The following is a 21841-nucleotide window of genomic DNA, read 5'->3' as shown; positions in this document are numbered from 1 at the left end:
CCACTCACCTATTGTACTCTATGCTACTTTCTCCCCACCCCCACCCTCCTCTAGCTTATCTCTCCACGCTTCAGGCTCTCTGCCTTTATTCCTGATGAAGGGCTTTTGCTCGAAACGTCGATTTTGCTGCTCCTCGGATGCTGCCTGAATTGCTGTGCTCTTCCAGCACCACTAATCCAGAATACCTTCTTCAATTGCATGCCCAGAAATGATGGAAACACAAGGTGCCAAATTCAACTGGATCTGCTCCACTTCAGAGAGAATCCCGAACTAGGGACCATAAATATGAGTGAATTCACAGTCTCATTTCCCAGAGAACAGTTAGATTGTGGAACTTGTAAAAATGATGTGTAATTGAAGGTCCCAGCTATGATAAATTGAAGGAGAAGCTTGACAAACAAATAGGGGGAAATGGAATGGAAGGATATCTTCACAGCGTAAGATGAAAAGGCTAGGAAAGAGCTTGTGTGGAATATGGACACAATTTGAAATGGATTCTTTCAGTTTTGTCAATTCTATGTCATACTATGCATTATTATGCAACAGGAAGCCTAATAGAACTGTCCACTTGACTCAATCCTCTGCTCCTTCCCTACAAAGAAAGTTCCTCCATTGATTTCAGGCCCTGCTGCAACTCTTTACTGAGTCACTGACTTCATCCCTCTCCCGAGCAACTGTCTTGGATGGTTGCTACCACGGTACTGTATCTGACCATGAGGTGAGATTCTGACCAGCCAAATCCGCAACATCATTAACATTGCTCATTTCCACTTCAGACCAATGCCCAATTCCACCCCCCATCTCAAACACCCTGAGGCTGAAACTCTCATTCTTGCCTTTGTTACCACCAGACTATGTCCATCAAGTCCTGGATGGTCTCCCATCTTTTACTCACCAGAAACCTGAAATCATTCAAAACAAGCCCCACCACCACCAGCGTCCCAACTCAGGTCAAGTCCTGTTCAACCATCATCTTTGTGCTCACTGATCTACAGTGGCTCTGGCTAAAAATGCCTCAGTTTTAACATTCTCATCCTTATTTCCAAATTTTCTGAATTCTCATCTCTCTACCTCTGTGCTTCACTGCCTCTCTTCTGTCCTTAATACAGTCTTGAAAATCTAAAGCTTTGGTCCATCTTTTGTTGTCAGCTACCCTCTAACTTTATTCCCTGTAATGCCTGTTACAAATTGTGTATCCATAACTGTTTCTAAAGGCATTTGTGTCCTCGCAAAACCTCTCTTTTAAGCAATAGCAAGAAAATTTTCATTTTGAGATAGTGTAGATAGCATGACGATTGGTCTGTAGCTTATAACGTGGGATACTGATGGTGTTTACGTTAAAAAATAAAGCATGATTATATTCTGCTCAAACTCTGTAAAAGATCTAAAATGGTTTTTCGTTTTAATTGTCTTTCGACCCTGCTTCAATTGGCTAACTTCTTGCCAACAGCTCCATTTCCCTCATTGACCACAGCCTCAGTGTATGATAGCTTGGCATCCTACTCACTGTCAAGTTGAGCTTTTATCTTCACATCGCCATCCACAGTTTCTACAACATCGAATTGCAGATGCTGGAAATCTGAGACAAAAACAGAAATTGCTGGAGAAACTCATCAGGTCCAGCAGAATCTGTGGACAGAAAACAAGAGCTAACATTCCAAATCATTTCTGAAGAAGGGTCACTGGATTCGGAACCTTAGCATTGTTTTCTCTCCACAGATGGTGAAACCTGTTGAGTTTCTCCAGCTATTTTTCCTGCCTACTTCTACCTTTGTAATGTTACCTGACTGCAGCACTGTCTCCATCCATTTACTGCTGAACCCTTTCTCTCAGCACCATGTTTGAAGTTTATGTATGCATGGCACTGTTGTCCTTTCGCCAGAATTAGTGTCCATCAGATTCAGACTTTCTGGCCCCATGTCTGAGAAAACAGCTGCTGGAGCAGGGAGAGACCATGTGAACAAAATTGGAGACAGGTTAACACTACAAACAGACAGCAAGTGACTTCCTTACCCTTCGTGGTAAGCCTACATCCCTTACAACCAAAATCATTGTTTCTTTTTAATATCCTAGATAACGGCTTTGTTCCCTTTTATCCCAATCTTTGATGACCTTCCCCTTAATCTTCTGGTAACATTCCACTGAAAAATAGGATTGAAGCCTTCAGCAGATAAAAGCTCCAGGTAAACATGACAACCTTTTCAGTTAATTGCTTTTTAACCTCGATCTCCAATAGCTCCTCCATCTATTCTGATCAGCAGGTATAACTTTCAGCTGAAGTAACTGTGTTAGACACTGAGTCCAAGCCTAAAGTACCAACTCAAGTGCTGAGGTAAAACAAAGTCTTAACAATACATTTCCCTTCTGCAGATGACTTCCTTTGTGAGGGTCATAGATCATTATAATGACATTTTATTTTAGTTCAGCTCAAAAGTTGAGGGAACGCAGCATCGATCACTCCACTGTCAATCTTCCAGCACTGTAACCACTGCTGTAAGAATAAGATACAAAACAACATTGTGTCTTGAGTTCAGTTCTTATTATGGAAATGAAGATTTACTGGGGTAAGCCAGCTGAATCAAATTTTAACTCAACCTCATGAACAGATTTTTAATTCCTTTATTATTCAACTGATTTCAGCAATTCACACTCAGGAGTTAGTCTTAATAAATGCATTGAGTAACCCACTGGACTGAATTACACATTGTGAGTGCTTTCCCTGGAGAATTCCATTATCATTTCAAGGATTTTTTTTGCAGCACTGCAGTTTTGGATATACATACAGATAAGGATACAGCAGATCTAAATTTAAAATTTCACCATGCAGGGCACACAACAGGGTAAACTGTTTGACTTAACTAGTCTGTTGTTATTTATTTGTCACACAAGAAATTGCTGTCATCTGCTCATGTCTTTATCTCTTTGTTATCATTTATTTCAACCAGTGGCCTTTCCTTAATTCGATCTTAGGATACAGCCATCACTGACACAAGACAAGTAAATACAGCTTACTGTAAACTGTCCTGGAGAAGCGAGTGGTGAGCTGCCTTCTTGAACTACTGCAGTCCAGTTTGTGAATGTGTATTGTCAGGAAGGGAGTTCCAGGATTTTGACCCAACAATCCAAAGATGTGCAGGTTAGGTGAATTGGTCATGCTAAATTGCCCATAGTACTCAGGGATGTGTTGGTTAGGTACATTAGTTAGAGGTAAATGTAGAGTAGTAGGCGAATGGGTCTGGGTGGGTTACTCTTCAGAGGGTCATTGTGGACTTGTTGGGTCAAATGGTGTGTTTCCACATTGTAGGGATTCTAAGTATTCTAAGTAACAGTGAAGGAACAGTAACATAGTTCCAAATCAGGGTGAAGTGTGGCTCACAGGAGGACTCGGTGGTGGTGGTGATCCTGTGTATTTGCTGCCCTTTGTCTTCCAAGTTTAGAGATTGCAAGTTTGGAGGGCGTGTCTGAAGAAGCCTTGGCAAGCTGCCATCGCACATTTTGCAGGTGGTACACAGTGTCCCTGCAATGGAGGCAGTGAATGCTTAAAGTGCTGGACAGAGTGCCACTTAAACAGGCTGTTTTGGCTTGGATGATTTTGAAATTGCACTCTTCCAGGTACTGGAGAGTACATTATCACATTCTTGACTTAAGCCTTGTAAATGGTTGGTTGGTTTTAAAAATGAGTAAGTGAGTTAGATGCTGCAGAACTCAGTTTCTGACCTGCTTTTGTAGCCATAATATTTATATGGCTGTCAAAGGATTACTCCTATTGTTGGTGGGAATTTCAAAAGTGCCAATATCCTTGAATATCAAGAGTGATGGTTAGATTTTCTCTTGTTGATAGTCATTGCCTGATACTTAAATGATGTGAATGTCACATGCCACTTGTCGCCCAAAGCTGGATAATGTCTAGATCTGGCTTTATCTGGGCACAGACAGAGTCAGTATCTGAGGAGTCACACGTAGTACTGAGCAACACATCCCACTTCTGATCTTACATTGGAATGAAAACCATCATTGCATCACCTGAAGCTGGTTGAGCTTGGGACCTGATACTTAAGATTACTGCATTAAGGGATTTTGGGGATTTGAGGACAGAAAGATGATTGGTCTCCAACAATCATGACCATCTTTCTTTGTGAAAGGGAAGAGTCCAATCAATGTTCAGTCACTTCAATTTTGCCCAGAGCTGCATAGGACCACACTTAGTCAAATGCAGCCTTGATTAGATTAGATTAGATTAGATTACTTACAGCATGGAAACTTACAACATATCCACACCGACCCTCCGAAGAGCAACCCACCCAGATGTCTCAGCCAGTCACTCTCACATCACTTCTGGAGTTCACCTCCTTCATCAATGTGTGGATTAAGGCTAAAATAAGGTCAGGAGCTGTGTGACCCTGCAAGAACTCAAACTAAGTGTCGTACAGAGAGGGTTGCTGAGACGACGGAGCTTGATGGCACTGTCAATGACACTGCTCATTGAGAGTAGTCATCGCAGGGCTCACCGGCTAGGTTAGATGAGATCTCCTTTCTGCAGACAGGACACATCAGGTAACATTCTACACTGTTAAATAGATGTCAGTCTTTATTAAGGATGCTGCACTGGTTTCCACATTGACATGGTTTCTTTCAGTAACTCCAAAGAAAATCCACGACAAGCGTACATCTCTCCACTGTGTTCCATTCCTTCAGAATTTAAAATTCTTCTTCTTTAAGTCATCTTGTTATTGCCGAGATAATAAGAGTCCTCATTTTTCAAGTCTTTCTTGGTATTACCTTATTACAAATAGGATTCTCCTCAAGCTCTACTGCACCTTTCTCATTGTTTCAACATTCATCCGAGAGTTTGACATTACAAATTGCACATGCTACTTCAACGGGTTGCTTCAGGAAGATTTATACACATTCCCCCTTGCAATTTAATTTTCACGTTCTGTCCCTTTTATAAAAAAAACATATTTCAGTAGCTTAAGACATTGTTCATTTGACTTATCTTGTGAATCTGGAAGCTCCAATCCCTCGTTATTCCACATTACAACTTTCCTCTATTCAACGCAAAAGTATTACACTTGCTTAACCAAAAGTACGACTGCATATTGAGAGATGAAAATTCACTGGACACTTTTGGTCATTTTTTTAGCTACCTTATTAATACCTTGCTGTTTCACTTTTTCTTCAGAATTATTTACAATACCTCCAGGTTTTAGTATCGCCTGAAAATATAGGCACCAGTCTCTCTAGCAATATATCCAAAGCTGTCCTGAGCACAGGGAATAGAAGCAGCCTCAGACAAAAAAAAGCCTTGCAGCACTCACAACTATTCCACGAAACCACACTTAACTCTTCATTACTTTTACCTTTCTTCACACCAGATGCGATCCAATTTTCTATCTTGCACCTAAGTCTATGTTCCTTAATATTCAACATTAATGCCCTTTCTGCAACTTGCCAAAACCTCTTTGAAAGTCCACACACAACACATCACTATTTTTTTTGTCATTTACTGATGAGATGTGGGCCTCTCTGGCTGCGTCAGCATGGCCATCCCTAGTTGTCCCTGAGAAGGTAGGGATGAGCCGCCTTCTTGAACTGTTGCAGTCTATTTGCTGTGGAGACACCAACAATGCTGTTAGGGAGGCAGTTTGAGGGTTTTGACCAATTCTTCAATTCATCATATCTGTCATCACCATCAAATTTGTCAAGCCCTAAAATCCTTTCTGAAATCATTCATGGACAATTATCTTTTGGCTTCCTAAGTGTGCCTTAAAAGATTCCAGGAATTCACTGATCATGGATGTGAAAGAAAGTAGGCAAAGATTCCTGGGTTTGCTTCACTTTCTGTTTTTAAAGAATAACTTCTCATCAGCTATTCTCCAGGCCTTTGCTATATGGATTAAAAAGACAATGAAGTATATGGTTTACATTTATATTTACAATCATTACTCATGTAAAACATGAAGAAATGGCTGCCTACTGCATAAGCCATCAGTTTTCTTTAATAAAAGCAGGCGGATGTCCTGACACCATCTATGGAGAACGAAACAGAGTGAACATTTCAAGTGTAGTGTGGCTCCTCTTCAGAACTGAAGGGGGCTAGAAAATGACAATTTTAATATTGCTGACTAATGAGGGGGAGGAGGAGCAAGTAGGACAGAAAGTGAGTGTGCCCCGAGTAAAAGGCAACAGGTGCTAATGGTGGTAGAAGAAAGATATCGATGAAGACCACAGGTTAATAGCAGAAAATAAATCAGTTCTGTTGAGAAAGAACTAAGGCAACAACACTTTTCAGGGGTGGGGAAGAGAGGGTGTAATCAAAATGGAGGGTAGTGTTCACATGCTAAAGTTGTTGAACTCAATGCTGAGTCCTGAAGGCTGTAAAATGCTGAAGTGGAAAACAAGGTGCTGTTCCTTCTGCTTGCATTGGGCATGAAAACATGGCCAGAAATGTTACCCTCAGAGCAAGATGGTGTGCTGTAGTAGCAAGCAACTGGAGGCCAGGCTTGCACTGGCAGTCAGAGCAGAGGTGTTCCACACAGCAGTCACCCTCTCTGAATTTGATCTCGCAAATACAGAGGAGCCTGCATTGTACGTGGCAAACTAGATTGTACCTACAATAAGTTGCTCCTTCACCTGGAAAGTGTGTTGGCACATGGACAGAGATGAAGTCAAAAGGCAAGCATTGCAGCTTTTGCGGTTGCATTCAGAGGTGCCTATTTTGGTGGGAGTCAGGGATAGGCTGAGGGGTGTTAGGAATTACAAAGATCCTTAAAGATCTTCCTTATTTCTATTTCCGGCTATCAGCTGCCTACTAATATCCATGTGCCCTCACTTTACTTGACTACACATCCTTATTCTCTGCTTGCTGCAAAGATTCCCCCAGTTTCTCTGTTTCCAGCTTCCAAAAAGGTGCTATCGACATGGTTTCCTTTAGTATAACCCAAGATCCCTTGTATTCCCCAACCCACCCAACCCGTCCCGTCAACCTCCCCCTGTGGTTGACAGGGCCCTTGGCTTTGTTTCCGATCCATTTTCTGCTCTCATGCCTTGCTCTCCCTCCAAAAAACAACAATAGGGTTCCCCTTGTTCTCATTTTCTGCCAGCCTTTGCATTCAAGGGATCATCCTCTGCCATTTCAACGACCTCCTCCAGCAGGATGTTGCAGCAAAACCCATCTTCCCTTTCCCACCCTGTCAGCATCCCTCAGGGACCATTTTCTCCGTGACACCCCTCTCCCCATCTCCTAACACATCCACACCCCTCCCCACCCACCCAATCAGAGAAGGTGCAACACTTGTCCTTTTACTTCCTCTCTCCTTGCTGTCCAAGGCCCCAAACACACTTCTCATTCTATCATTTGTCTTTTCTTCTGGACAACTTCACAATTTGTTCCATTTGCTCCTCCGCCTGCCTCGTCAACAACATAAAACCAGTTATTTTCCAGCCTAAACCTGGTTGCGTAGAAGAGTCATATTAGACTTCAAATGTTAACTCTTTCTCTCTCCACAGGTGCTGCCAGGCCTGCTGAATTTCTCCAGCAATTTCTACTAAATTATTACAAATTTCCAGCATCCACAGTATTTTATTTAGACTTTGAATTTTTTCATTGATGTTAATGGATTTACCAGGCAACATACAAAGTTTAAAATACGTAAGGCACTACAAAATGAAACATTTGATATTACAGTGATTCATTTCAAAGGTCTAATTCTATTCTTGATATTTTTAGTCGTTTTGGTAAAACTGCTACTGCCCCAGTACATATGTATTTAATTTCCATTTCTGCTCTACTTTACCAACTTACTTCAAAGTAATAATAATTAGTGTATCTATCTACACCATTTATTAATAATACTAGATGTACTGCTTTGGGACTGTCTCATCTGAAACTGCCATTTTTCCTGTCTGTGTTCTCCACAAAAGTAAATTCACAAAATCCTACTCTCTCATCAGAAAGAGACAAATGGTGATGGTTTAACATGAGAGTCACCATGCCTCAAATGAGGAAAGAAGTTTAGAAGGACAATCCTCCATGGCAACCAGAGAGAATTGAACCCTGTGGCATGCTGTACGGTAAACCAGCCATCCAGCCAACTGAACTAACCAAACCCGAGCACGTTAGCTAACCACCCTTCAGTTCTTGTTAATTTCCAATCAGAAGCAACCGTGTGGGTTTCTGCCTCCTGTACTCTTTCCACCACACGTACATCTATTTTGTGATGTGAAGACTTGCAATGAATAAAATATAAATGATATTCCTTTTTGGATTTTTCCCCTCGTGATTTATCAAAGCTTGTTTCCCCTTCAAATATGCACAGATCTGAAAGCCATCCTCGAGTTAATTATCCTCCTGAATGACCAGTAAAGACTCTTCATTAACAATTAACCTCACTTTTACAGCAATCTTTGCAATGAATAGTAACTACTATCATTAATGCTCCATTAAGGAAATAAATAGATGGAACTCATCATCAGGCCCAGATTATTCACTGTCAGATATTAATAGGTATGATGAAACGGTAATAATGTACAAGTGGGTATACATTAACTGTGTTCAGTTCAATCATTGAGCCCTGAATCTGACTAAATTGCTTGAGCACTATTTCTCCATCACTTAATTGTTGTCTTGCACACAACAAATGCAGATACGTTTCTAATAAATGATAATATTTCTATTTTGCACATTGAGGAATTTTAAAATAAAAAATACAAAATAACCTGATGAGGCTACTTTTAAAGTTCACCTCTGCATTTGTGGTCATCCTTTGTATTATGTTCATGTTATTAACCAGACCAAACCCCCGCAACATACATTAAGATGGTAGTCTATACCCTAACTTTTCTTATTTTAAAGGTAAGTGGAAGGCATCATATTCTGGATGGAATTCAATTGGTCAAATTACCAATCAACATCACCTCAGTTTACTTATGAACGTCATCTCATCTGATTATTTTCATTACTGTCTCAAAGACAGTGTTGACTTGCTGCGTAAAGCTTACGAGATTATTTTCCTTCATTTAACAGTGGCACTCAAAACTAACTGCTGAACGGGTGCTGTATATGATAGATGCTACAAAACTGCAAAATGTAATAGATTTTGCAATGAAAAATACTGTAATGTGTAGGAAGTGTGGACACTGAATAATAATGGGGTTGTGAATCCATGGAATTCCCTGCCGAGTGAAGTAGTTCAGCTTCCTCATTGAAAGTTTTTAAAATTAAGATACTTTTTTGAACAATAAAGGAATTAAGGGTTATAATGAGAGGGCGGGTAAGTGGAGCTGAGGCCCCGAAAAGATCAGCCATGATCTTATTGAGTAGCGGAGCAGGCCCGCAGGTTCAGATGGCCTACTCCTGCTCCTGTTCCTCTTGTACATAATGGAAACTGTAATGTGACAAACACTGAAAGATCCTCCATAATATAAACCACGGAAATCTGTAGCAGATTCTATACCATGAGAAATATTATATTGGGAAATATATTCGTCTGAAAAGATCTGACCTCATTTGATCTTGGAAGCTAAGCAGACGCAGGTCAGGTTAATGAGTCGGTTATAGGTCATGGCTAAAGGGATCAAAGATATGGGGGAAAAGTAGGAACAGGTTATTAAATTGGATGATCAGCCATGATCATAAAAAATGGTGCAGCGGATCCAAAGGGTCGAATGGCCTACTCCTGCTCCAAAATTTTATGTTTCTATTACAGTGTGTAATATGAGCACAATGGCATGTTTGGGAATATTCTAACAGATACCAGCCTGAGCAGTATGTTTGGCAGAAGAATGATGCTTTACTGCAGCTGACATTTTGACAATTTGAATTCAGTTCTTAAAAACTTAAAACTTAAAAATATGTGCTTGCATCATTAAAGAGTGATTCTGGATCTACTGTGTACAAAACACAACTGGTTCGCTGAAGTCCTCTAGAGAAGGAACCCTGTCTGGCCTACACCTACTTGGTTCTTAACAGGTTCTGATCAGCCCCAGCAAGGATGGTCAATAAATGCTGACCTTGTTAAAATCCCCACCTCCTAAGAAAAAAACATTCTTATGATGTAAGCATTGCTAGCTGGCTATTGAGAAGCTGCTAGCGAGTGCCTTCTTCAACCACGATAGTCAATTGGTTGCGGTACCACTACAGTGCAGTTAGGTAAGGAATTCAAGGATTTTGACCCTGGGGTCAAAGGAACAGTGGTTTACTTCCAAGTCAGGATGGTAAGTGACTTAGTGGTGAAAAGTGCTGTATTTGTTTTCAACTCTTCCACTGGACGGGAGCATCACTGATAATGAGACAATGGACATATGCAATAACGATATAAAGTGATAATATGTAAAAAGTGAAATATTAAGGAGAAATTAATGCATGTAATAAATTTTGTAATATGCCAAAGTACTGCAAAGCTAATATTAATACAGATGGATGACTTTTCCATATTATTATGCAAAATGTTTTCCTCAAATGTTGTACATTAGGCCTACATGAGAAAAGATTGAGGTTAGGTATTGAAAATCTAAATGGAAAAAAACTATAAAGAGCACGTGGAAAATAATCAGAACAACTCTTTGTTTGAAAGTTCTGTAGGAAATGATCATCAATACCTTCATAATTGGGGCATTGGTTGGTACTTCTGGACGATGGTAATTAATTGACAAATCAAAACTTTTAGGGAAGGCAGCTCAGTTCAACAGCTTTGAATAACTTGTGAAAAGTCAACTTCAACTTGAGCACAGTATTCCAGAGGGGAACAGAGACATCACGTTCACCAATGGAGCAAGTTGTCAATTCTGTGAACAGTGCAGCTGGATCTACAATGGTGGAGCGTTGAGAGTCAGCTCTGTTTGCTTCAATGAAAGCTCAGCTGGCTGTCATCTTTACTCTTGGCTCCAAGATCTTCTCTGACTTTCAAGCTGCAATTATAAAAATGGCCTCCCAAACAACTAGAAAGATTTAGAGCAAGGAGGGAGGCCTTCAGGCACAATGCATCTACCCCAGTATTAACTTGACTGTTGTCACTCTCAAATTCCTTTTGATTGCTCTTTCCATTTTCTTTTTGTGTACTCCTTTGTTTAATAATGATCCAACTCTCTTCTTAATGATTGTTCAGTCCATGCAAGACACTGCATAGTACTAAAATCTCTTGAGAAAAAGATTTTCTCCAATTCTCCAAGTAAACAATTCAGCACTTAGTTAATATTCACCAACTGATGGAACCAATATTTGACCACTTGGTCTCTCAATATCTTCCATAATTTTCAAAGCATTCATCAAATTATTTTCAGCAGTGAAATATTTTCAATATTATATGACTGTCATGCATTTGAAAAGTTCTAACATCCCAAATAATGAAGTGCACAGAACTGCAATACTCTAACTGTAGCTGAAACAAGTTATGTCTGAATTTAAAATCCTTTGCTTTTATTTAACTTAATGCTTCTTTGTACATAGTTGCAAATCCCTTTCATAATATCATTTTTACAGGTGGGGAAGACTATTTGTCTCTCTTTATTTCAATCATCATGAATAACCCTACATTGCTCCTGTCCCCTTGGCCGTTGCAGCATCTGATTGTTCTTGAATAATTTCAGGGCTTTTATTCCATCGTGGCCTTTCCTTAGAGGATCTGCTGCTGAAATCTTTATCCATTTTTCTGTCACTACTGATTACTCTAATGCCCTCTTAATTGGCTTCTCACTCTCTACTAACCATGATCTGCCCCTCATCCAAACTTCTGTTCATTGTACTCAGTGATGCTCATCCATCAACTTCTGTTAGTTGACCTACTCCCTAAATCTAAAAAATTTCCAACCTCAAATTCTCATCCTTATTTTCTTGTGAATGCCCTCTCCTTTGATCCACCACTGGAGGTTACATTTTCCTGTGTCTTAACCCATCTCTCATCATGCCGTCTTCAAAAGCAGCTTCCAAACTCACAACCCTTACCAATCCAGAAGAACAAAGGGCAGCAGATGCATGGAAGCATCATGACTTGCAGATTCCATTCCAAGCCACACACCATCCTGACTTGGAAGTATATCATCATTCCTTCACTCGGTCTAAATGTTGAAGTTCACTTTCTAACAGCACTGTGCAAGTCCCAAAGGACTTCAGAAATTGAAGAAGACAGCTCACCTTCTCAATAAATGCTGGTTTAATTAGCAATGTCCACATCTGATAATCCCGCTGTCTCTCCACATTTCTCTTCTCCTTCAAGACCTACCTTAAATCGGAACTCTTTGAATAAACATTTTTGTCAATCCTCTTTTCGCCTCCATGTATTTGATTGACCTTATGAAGCATGCACAATTTTTTTCTTTGCTGCTGTCAAAAATGAGACAGAGAGGAGCACATATTTGACTTTCAGGTGGAAGTTTAGAGGCGCCTGTTCAGTGCTAACTTTTCACTGTTCCTGATCATCAACTTGTCCTAATATTTCAGCAAAGAAACAGGAAAATCCACCTCCAGAAATTTTACTCTTCACCACTTTGACAAGTTGTTTGGGAAAACAAAAGGATATAGAAAGTTCATTTGTCTTTCACTGTCAAACAGGGTGAGAATAATGCAAAATCTTATAAGTGTCTGAGCTGAGACAGCCACTGTCAGTACAGATGCCCCTTACAGGGAAAATGTTTTCCTTTCAGTAAGTAGGCTTGGCTCAGCCCTGCCACATCTAAGACCAATTTGTGTGGACTGGCGTCAACAGTGTTTCTATTCTCATTTGCGACTAGCTTGAAGGCAATTTCGGAGGAATTTCTTCTAAATTGTTTATTCAATGCGACTCCAAGGATGTTTTCCTTAAAAGTTTCCTATACAGATTCTCAAACTTGTGTTGACTTACAAATCCCTCCCTGATGGCCATAATAAATCCACAATCCACATTAGAAAGATATATCCAGGGCAGTTCCGTCACTGTCATCACGTAACTATTTTGTTCAAGCCAAAGTGCTTTTCAGAGGGACAAGTGTAATGAGGCAGAGACTAGCTCAAACTGATAAGCGCCTCCAGGGATAGGTGGGTTGTGGACAAGACATAAATTGCAGCAAATGCTGCTACTTGCTTAGTTTTCAGTGAACAGAAGAAAATGAGAAGTTTAAACATTGTTAAACTCTTGCTTCCATAAGCCACGGGGGAATTAAATTTTTAAAAAACCTGACAATGCTGACATTTCGTGACAGTTATGAGATTGGTACTTAGCCACCACTTTTACATGCACATCTCCAAATGTGGATCTAAATATTAATTCCTGTCATGACCGCATATATCTGAAGACTAACAATTAATTGTAGGTTGTATCTCACAGTGTGAGTAAAAAGCTCCAGGCAGACAATACAAACAGATATTATCATCCGCTTTTGTTTGATGCTTAAAAACCTTCCTTTTAAAGCAACATCAACAGGCTAGAACTTTAATGTAAAAAATTAATGTAGGTTGACCAACTCACACAGAAAAATTAGCCTAAGGTTAAGTCGACAGTCAGACAAGAATTTTATGCCACAACTGGAGAATGGTTCCATTTCAGTGCAATTAATTAGGTCAACTTATTGGAATATAATGAATAACATTAAAAATTACTCGATCCTTGCTGCATCACTGAAACACACACTCCATTCAAAATCAGTAAAGGGAAAAAAAGTACAAATAAACAGTAGCAGCATTGTCTGCAACTACTGCTGATGTCTGTTTCTCGCATGATTTCAAGAACATGTCCCCTACATTTACACATGAGAAAAAATATGATATATTCATCCAGAAAAAAATACAAGTCAGCTGTTTTGCATCTCCATTTGGAGACGTGCTGTTCACAAAGGCAGGGATTTCATAACTATTTACACAAAGCACTGACTTGGGGGTCATGATTTGCAGCAAGACCTTTTGAGACTCATACCTTGAAGGAGAAACCATCAGAATGTACTGGTTTGATTTGCCTTGGGGACTACAGCATGGCATTCAGGAACAGCCTCTGTATTCATTTCCAACTATTACTGTTTTGTTCCCTTCGCACAGCAACAAAATGTAATTTCTTTCAACCTCTGTCATAGATTGGATTGAGAAGAGACTGACAATTTGGGTCAGCCTTCTTCCCATGGTAGCTGTGGAGAAGAAGTATCAGCTCTCTTCTCGATGCTCTCAGTGGGCCTAGACCACTCCCTGGCAGTGGTTTCATTGTACATTGTCCAAGTGTTCTTACTGAGGTCATTGCTCAGCTATATCTTCTGAATTGGGCAGACCCAAATGCAGATCAGGTGATTGTTTTGCTGAACAAGCCTTTCCAAAGCCACGTGTTTCTTAAAAGTATCATATCAGAAATTTTTGAGAACAGGATATTCATTGTTAATGGTCATTTCATTAATTAGTATATATTTTTAAAAATTCTCCATGTAGCATGAAGTGAGCTTGCCAATATTTTATATTATCCTGACTGCTTAACTGTTCTTATGTTAAGGTCTGTTACTATAATGCTATATCTCTGTCCTCTCTGCACTCACACTGTTCCACTGAACTTTTGAAGCTCAACAAAACCTAAAGGAACAACATCTCATCTTTTGGATAGGAGCTTTACATCTTTCAGGACTCAACATTGAGCCCAGTAGTTTTTGATCATCTCTGTCTGCGTTTTCTGACAACAGGTACTAATAACGAATCTACTGTTCATTAGATTGCACTAGATTAGATTAGATTAGATTACTTACAGTGTGGAAACAGGCCCTTCGGCCCAACAAGTCCACACCGACCCGCCGAAGCGTATACCACCCAGAATCATACTCCTACATTTACCCCTTCACCTAACACTACGGGCAATTTAGCATGGCCAATTCACCTAACTTGCACATTTTTGGACTGTGGGAGGAAACCGGAGCACCCGGAGGAAACCCACGCAGACACGGGGAGAATGGGCACTCTCACAGACCGTTGTCTTTTATTCTTTCCTTTCCCTGCACTTGCTTAAAACCTGCTCCATCTGTAATGTTTCCCAGTTCTAACAATAGACCACTAAGCTGCAATGTTAACCTGATTCATGACTTGGCCTGTGAAGTATTTCCAACATTTTGTATTATTGGGCAATGTAAAGTCCTGCGAATGTAGAATGTCTAAAGGCAAAATTGTACTGCAGCTGACTTCCAGGGTTTGAGTAAAGGATTCACGAGGATACAGTCATAGAGTTATAGAGATGTACATTATGGAAACAGACCCTTCGGTCCAACTTGTTCACGCCAACCAGATATCACAACCCAATCTATTTGAGGTGTTTTGAGGTATTTTTAGAATGTAGCTGAGCAGTTGATAATGGAACCATCATGCTAGGTACCAGTTTGACTTTTCATTCAAAATGTCTCTGGTGGATCTATCCAAAAAAGGAATGAACGATATTTTGGAAGAGTACTATTTGGAGACGTACGGGCTGCTGGTTAGATTCAGATGAATGGTACTCAAAACATAATGGCTGTCTCTTGCCATTGTTATTCAACCAAATGTCAGTCAACTGTCAATTCTGACAAGCATTGTTTTAAGGCAAAATATTAATTATCGAGGCTGTATGTTTTAAACCTCCTTCATTGAATGTTGTGGCCATGAAACTATTTTATATAATTTATAACTGCTTAATTGTTACTCCTCTATCATTCGCGTTGATTTAATGTAACAAAACTGCTGTATCTCTATTGGCGCAGTAAGCCTACCCAATGAGTTAGTCAGGCTTATGGACCGGACTCTGATCTCAGTTGACTACTGATAGGGGAGCTACAATAGATTTCAGCACCTCTGGCTTCAGGAAACAAAAATGGTCTCAGCTTCCCCCCATGTTCAGCAGTCTGCAGTAACCTCTGCCAGAATTCAAAACAAAATCTTTCTAAACAACCAGTTCAGGGATGTTATTATACACCGCTAGAGTAGGTGAGACTTGAATCCAGCCCTCCTGGTCCAGGGATAAGGACACTACTAATGCACCACTAGAGAGTCCCTAACCCCCCACTGGAAATGTGCATGGGCGGATTTGAGCCACTGTTTGCTAAACAGCCAAGAACAAATGAATGACAATCTCTTAAATGGCCTATCAGTAATCAATTGATCAAGCATGGACCTATACAGAAGGCAGTCAATGCATTCAGAAGGTAAGGGTTGGACCAGGGAAAAAATTCAGATGAAAATTGCCTGCTTTTCCATCACTTCACAATATGCATAGCAGATAGCCCAACATCAGGATGAGCTTAACAGCTATCCTGTGGAAAATTAACCAGCAAGGTAAGAGACCTCCAGCATATATTTGAATAAAGGCACAAACACAGAAAATGCTGGAGAAACTCAGCAAGTGTGGCAGCATCTGTGGAGAGAAAACAGAGTTAATGCTTTGAGCCTGATATCTCATGAAAACTCTTTAGATTTTGAGAAGATTCATACTAGACTGCAAAGAATACCTGTTTTCTGTCCACAGATACTGCCAGACCTGCTGAGTTTCTCCAGCGTTCTCTGCTTTTGCTCTGTTAATACTCATTCGGCACCTTGTGATTTACGTAGCCAATGTATCAAATCATTTAGTAGACATCCAGTTATTCAAAGCTCATTCAAGAAAAACAAGGAACCCAAGCCATAGCTTCCACTTAACTGGCTGTGTAGAACACGAATGTCACAAACTGAGCCCTAATTGGCAGTGAAAGAGTAATGATGACTGCTTCACAGGAGATTTTTTTTAAATGACCAATTGGCTCAATCCCATTTCCACTCGTGTGGAGGGGGGGGGGGCCTGCTTAATGAAATGATCTGTTAAATGATGAATTTCATCCTGTCAAGAATACCCCAATTAATGATCCCGCTAATTTGACTACTCTTCAGAGTTCTCTTTGCCTACTTGTTAAGAAATTCTCAGGTAACCAAAGATGAGTTGCAAGTGAATACAAGGAATGACACAATACAACAATAAAAAAATAAGTACAGGTCCAGCATTTCATTCTGAAAAGTGCAGGATACAATGTTCCCCTGAAAGTTTCAAGTGCTCATGTGTGCCTGATGGATCATTCAGCACTATCGGTTGTAAAATTGTCTAAAATAAACCAGATCAGCTCCATGCATTTGTTAATGATCCAGTTCCCACGATACTGAAGCATTAGAATGATAACAGATTGCTAGTTGCATTCTCCCCCTGCCCACACACCCCAGTCACCTTTGCAAAGGAAGGAATTAGAGCTAAAGGAATTAGAATTTCCCTGAGGCAAGGACCCGTTTGAGTACGTAACTGCACAAATATGAAAATCAATGCTGTTCAATAAACATGAAAGTGTGGAAGACACTTACAGAAGGTTAGTGCCAGAACAAGATTACCACTGAATCAAAACTTTTTTTCTAATAAAGCACCATAAGAATACCTGCTGGCCTTTCCAGATTTAAACTGACCTAAGACTATAAAGTGCAGAGGAGATGACAGGCTGTGGAATAGCCTCTGCACATTGAGACATCATTGAGATACACCTGTACGTTTACTGTCACAGTGAAATACTGTTCTCTGAAATTAGTGGTGCTTTCAGAAACCTTACAACCGGAACTTCAATCTCTGTTCATTCTGAGAGTAATCTTTTAGTGTTTTGGGTAGAAGAAGCACATTTGGTCTATTCATCCAAACCTCTCCATACTTTCTGGCCACAATTCGGGAACTGGTATTTCATTTCCTAAATTGTATTCCCTACTCTACTCGCTCCGTTTTGATCATCCATCTCCGACTGCTCCATGAATTTCAGCTAAACACAGCCCCAGGATTACATGCTGAAACAGAAACAGCAGCTTGGAGAGAAACCCAGCAGGTCTGGCAGTACCTGTGGAGAGAAAGCAAAGTGAACACTCGAAATGTGAAGAGTGCTTTCTTTCTGCAGATCCTGCCAGACCTACTGAATTTCACCAGCAAACTTTTATTTGTGTTTCAGACTTCCTGCATCCACAGCTTGCTGTTTTATATTAATATTCTCCTCACTTCATCTCTTCTCAATATAGGAATTTCCAGGAATTTGAAGCATCCATTTTCTTTCTCACATACCAACTCCAGTGAAGTGACCATCTCCAATTGTTATATATTACTGACAGCAGCACCATAGGGCCCTAACTCTGACCCATGCTCTATTTAATTTATTACCTGATCCGAAGACAATTAATATGCATAACCTGGATGAGGAAGAGAGAATCTGTTCCCGGTACCTCTGTTCAACCACCTTAACCAGGTCAATGTACTGGCAATGTGAATATGGTGGAGACAAAACCAAGCTCTGATTTGTATGTTTCATGATCTGAATTCAACAAGTTGCTGTCACTTACTGTCACAGCCCCCATTTTAACAATGTCTGGTTTGGCTGGGGCATTAATGAACTCCAGCGCCTGTGAATTGATACCAACAACAACTTGCATTTGTGTAGCATCATTGACAGAGTGAAATGTACCAAGGTGCTTTGCAAGATTGTTACCAAACATTTTAAAAATTAAATTTAACCAGACAATCAAAATTTCAGTCAAAGAGATAAGGGATATTCAAGGAGTTGGTGGAGCGCTGAAATCTTAGAGAACTGGGGAAGGACACAAGTCTTCTGGAGGCGGTGCTGGAGAACTTCTGGAAGTTCTTGAAAGCGACAACCAGAATTTTAAAACCAAGCCACTGCTTAACCAGGAGGCAAACCAATCTAGAGGGCAAGTCACGGTGGGAAATAAATGCAGGCCTACCCGGTGACTCTCACAGCCCATGAATGAGTGAAAAAGAAAGAAAAAAAAATGCATGTTCAACAGAGTGATGTGTGAATTGGACTGGTACAAGCTGGAGGATGAGCTGCCGAGATTTAGATGAGCTGGAATTTATACAGGGTGAAAGATGTGAGGTTGCACAACATGGAGTGAACACTTGCAGCAAACAGGGGGTGGCAAGGATAAAATAAAATGTTTCTCTGCAATGTGAAGGTATTATCATTAGAAAATAGGTGAGGAGGTTATGTGGTACACTCAACTTGCAACATGTTGTGCTGGGGGGTGCAGTTCACTGAAAGTCATTGAGCAGTTGGAGACAGATGGTTGGAGACAGAGGCAGTAGGACAGAGAAAATTATTTCAAAGCCCTTGAGGACTGACTCAAAATGTAAAAATGGAGAATGCAAAAGGGCATTTGGATGTTGAATGCAATTCATCTTTACCCCTCAATAATTAAATATACTGAGTTATTGTGAGGTGCAAGTGTGTAAAGACCTCATGTTTTTATTTTACTTTATTTTTGATTGAGGACTGAATTGTGAAAAGAACTATTTTATGACAAAGGACAGAGAAAGGAACTGCTGGAGTATTAAAAAGCAAGTTACTGAAACTCATTGCAAATTGTGGTCACACTGGTGCTTTGCAAGTAGTGGGGGGGATGGTGTGACGAGACAGTACGGCATTCGGTAGGAAGTGAGATTCGGCTGGCAACAAGCAACTGATTGGTTTGTAAAATTTTGTCCAGTCACAGATGTCAAGGGTCAGCCTGATGACAACTCTCTAATTGGTTCCTGCTTGTGGGTGTGAATGATCCAGAGAGAAGCCTTCATACCTCAGGAAGGGAAGTGTTGTGTATCTCACAGTAAAATACTGCAAATTAAAGAAAGCCCTTTGTTTTTTTCCATCAGCAAATAATCAGAGACTTTATAATGTGTGAGCCAGTTGCTCTGAGCCTCCTGTGAAGAAGTGACAGAACGTAAAGGAATAGCTCACTAAACTGGAGGACTTGAGAGACAAAATGAACTCCTCCATTCAAAATTGAGGACTGATGCCATTCAACTGTTCCCCCAAAACCTTTCCCCCTACGTTCATAACACCAATTTTCTTTTTGTCTGAATCTGTCTGTATGTGTGTGTATGGGGCTTTTAGAAAGGATTTAGAGTTTTGACCAAGATTGCATGTGCAGACACCAATGCATATGTACAACGCACCACTTAAGTTTGTGCATTTAAACTGGCTCAGGCACAGGTTTAAATGTGTTGCTGTTGTGAATGGGTGCAAGTGAGGAATGCCTCTTTTCACATCCTCATTCCCTCTGCATCCTCTCTCTCATTCTCTCCCCACACTTCCCTCACTCTCAGTATCTGTGGTCTCTCTTTCCCATGCTCTCTGTTTCATCTTCTCTCTCCCCCCTCATGCCTCCTTCTCCCCATGTTCCATCTCTCTGTCTTTCCATCCACATGGCCTCTCCCCCCACCACATCCTCTATATCTCTCTCTCCTACAGCATCTTTTCTCCAGGCATTTATGTCCTCCTACTCCCATACCCTACTGCCATGCTGAAATGTCTTTCAGTGTTTTGGAGCTTTTCTGTGCAGGTGCAGTGTGGTGTTATCGAAATCCTATGTGTGGACACAGCGGGTCAGGAATTGTGAAAATACATCCTTGGCTGCTGTTGTGACTGTTAGAAGACACTGCCTTTAATTAACTAGTCAAGTTATATGTCAACAGATCATACTTGCTTTTCTGTGGTTTGAATCTTTTTATTTGTTAAGTATAGAAAGCCAATCAGTGCTTTCTGTTAACCTACGTGTATCAGACAAGGAAACTGGACACTTTGATATAGTTTCTTAGCTTTTGTGATGACTCCAGGAATAGCAGATCGTGATTTGCAGTGCACATCCCAGTGGGGAGTAACAAAGGGAAGATTTAATCATCTTGATTGAAAAGTCCAATAACAATTTTCTACTGCTCTTTGCGTATGATCTTTCACTTCATTCAGACTCAGAAATGACTGACTTTTGAAGGACAAAGAAAATTGCAGTGCGAGTTTCTCTGAACCAAACCTTTTCAAAGGTCACTGTGAAAACTAATCCGATTCAATGTATTTCCACAAAATTGTTCAGGCTGGTTTTTTTTCTGAAATCACTCTGACGTAATCTGCATGTCTTTCTGTTTTCAACACATTTTTGAAGTTTGCTATTTACCTCATTACTTTACAAAATGGTTTACTAGCTGAAAAGTCACTCTAAACATTGCTGTGTCAATCGATGCAAACATTAAACACTGAGACAAAAAAGATACAAGATAATAGAGTCATCATTTAGCGAGTTCCAAGAAAGACTGACTACAGGCTTGATGTGCCAAGATTTCAACATATGAAGATTTCTGCCTCTGGCTCAGTGCCACACTCCAGACAGGGCTGGCCTTCTGCTCCCTCAGGCAGTCATTACTAACTCAAGGTACACTACAATACTTGCACTGGCACCAATGTTGCGTCTCCTACAATATTCTGCTCTACAATACTCTGCATTCCTCTGCTTCCTTCTGTATTCTGGTTAACAAGTGGAACAGACAGCTTGCTACGGGGTTTGCCCAAATTTTAATGTGGCATGGAAATATGTATTTGCAGCTTATTCCTAACATTCATCACTCCTTGATGACAGTATCTTTATTGACATATTGATTTCAAATTTTCAAAACACTAATTTCCCATTATTTTATTTTCTGTTGAGGAATTATGTAGAAATGCCTTCTCAGAGGTTCCAATCATTGTTAAGAAGAAAACAAATTCCACCCACTTATCCACTAACCAAATTGGGCACAGGTAGCATAAACAGTATGAGTGTTATCACTCAATGTTTCAGATACCGCCTCTCATGGCCATTTTGAGATTATTTCATTCCATACGCTGTAAAGCAACAACCTACCAATGGTGCAGTGTTCACCATTCCAGCCTTGGTTGCACTCGCATTTGCCATTATTGCAGGTTCCGTGCTCCAAGCAGCGAGGGTGGCACGCTCTCTGGTCACAAGCTGCGCCAGTCCAGCCTTCCTCACATCGACAGGCACCCGCCAGGCAAACGCCATGAGTTCCACACTCCACGGCACAAATCTCTGTGGAGCACAAACAGA

At 40.4% G+C, this 21841-nt stretch overlaps 1 protein-coding gene across 26 annotated transcripts in view; it reads right to left on the bottom strand.

The window, feature by feature from the left end:
- Positions 1-21841, bottom strand: part of LOC122557375 (teneurin-3) — a 2612756-nt gene that overhangs the window by 115014 nt on the left and 2475901 nt on the right. For all 26 annotated transcript variants that reach the window (XM_043705048.1, XM_043705023.1, XM_043705127.1 and 23 more), the window contains one exon: positions 21638-21823. In XM_043705048.1, coding sequence (XP_043560983.1) covers positions 21638-21823 — 186 coding nt within the window. The remainder of the gene's footprint in view (positions 1-21637; positions 21824-21841) is intronic.

The sequence above is a fragment of the Chiloscyllium plagiosum genome, chromosome 2 (genome assembly GCF_004010195.1).
Source record: "Chiloscyllium plagiosum isolate BGI_BamShark_2017 chromosome 2, ASM401019v2, whole genome shotgun sequence".
In the NCBI taxonomy this organism is placed as follows: Eukaryota; Metazoa; Chordata; class Chondrichthyes; order Orectolobiformes; family Hemiscylliidae; genus Chiloscyllium; species Chiloscyllium plagiosum.
This window is presented reverse-complemented; position numbering and strand designations above follow the sequence as displayed.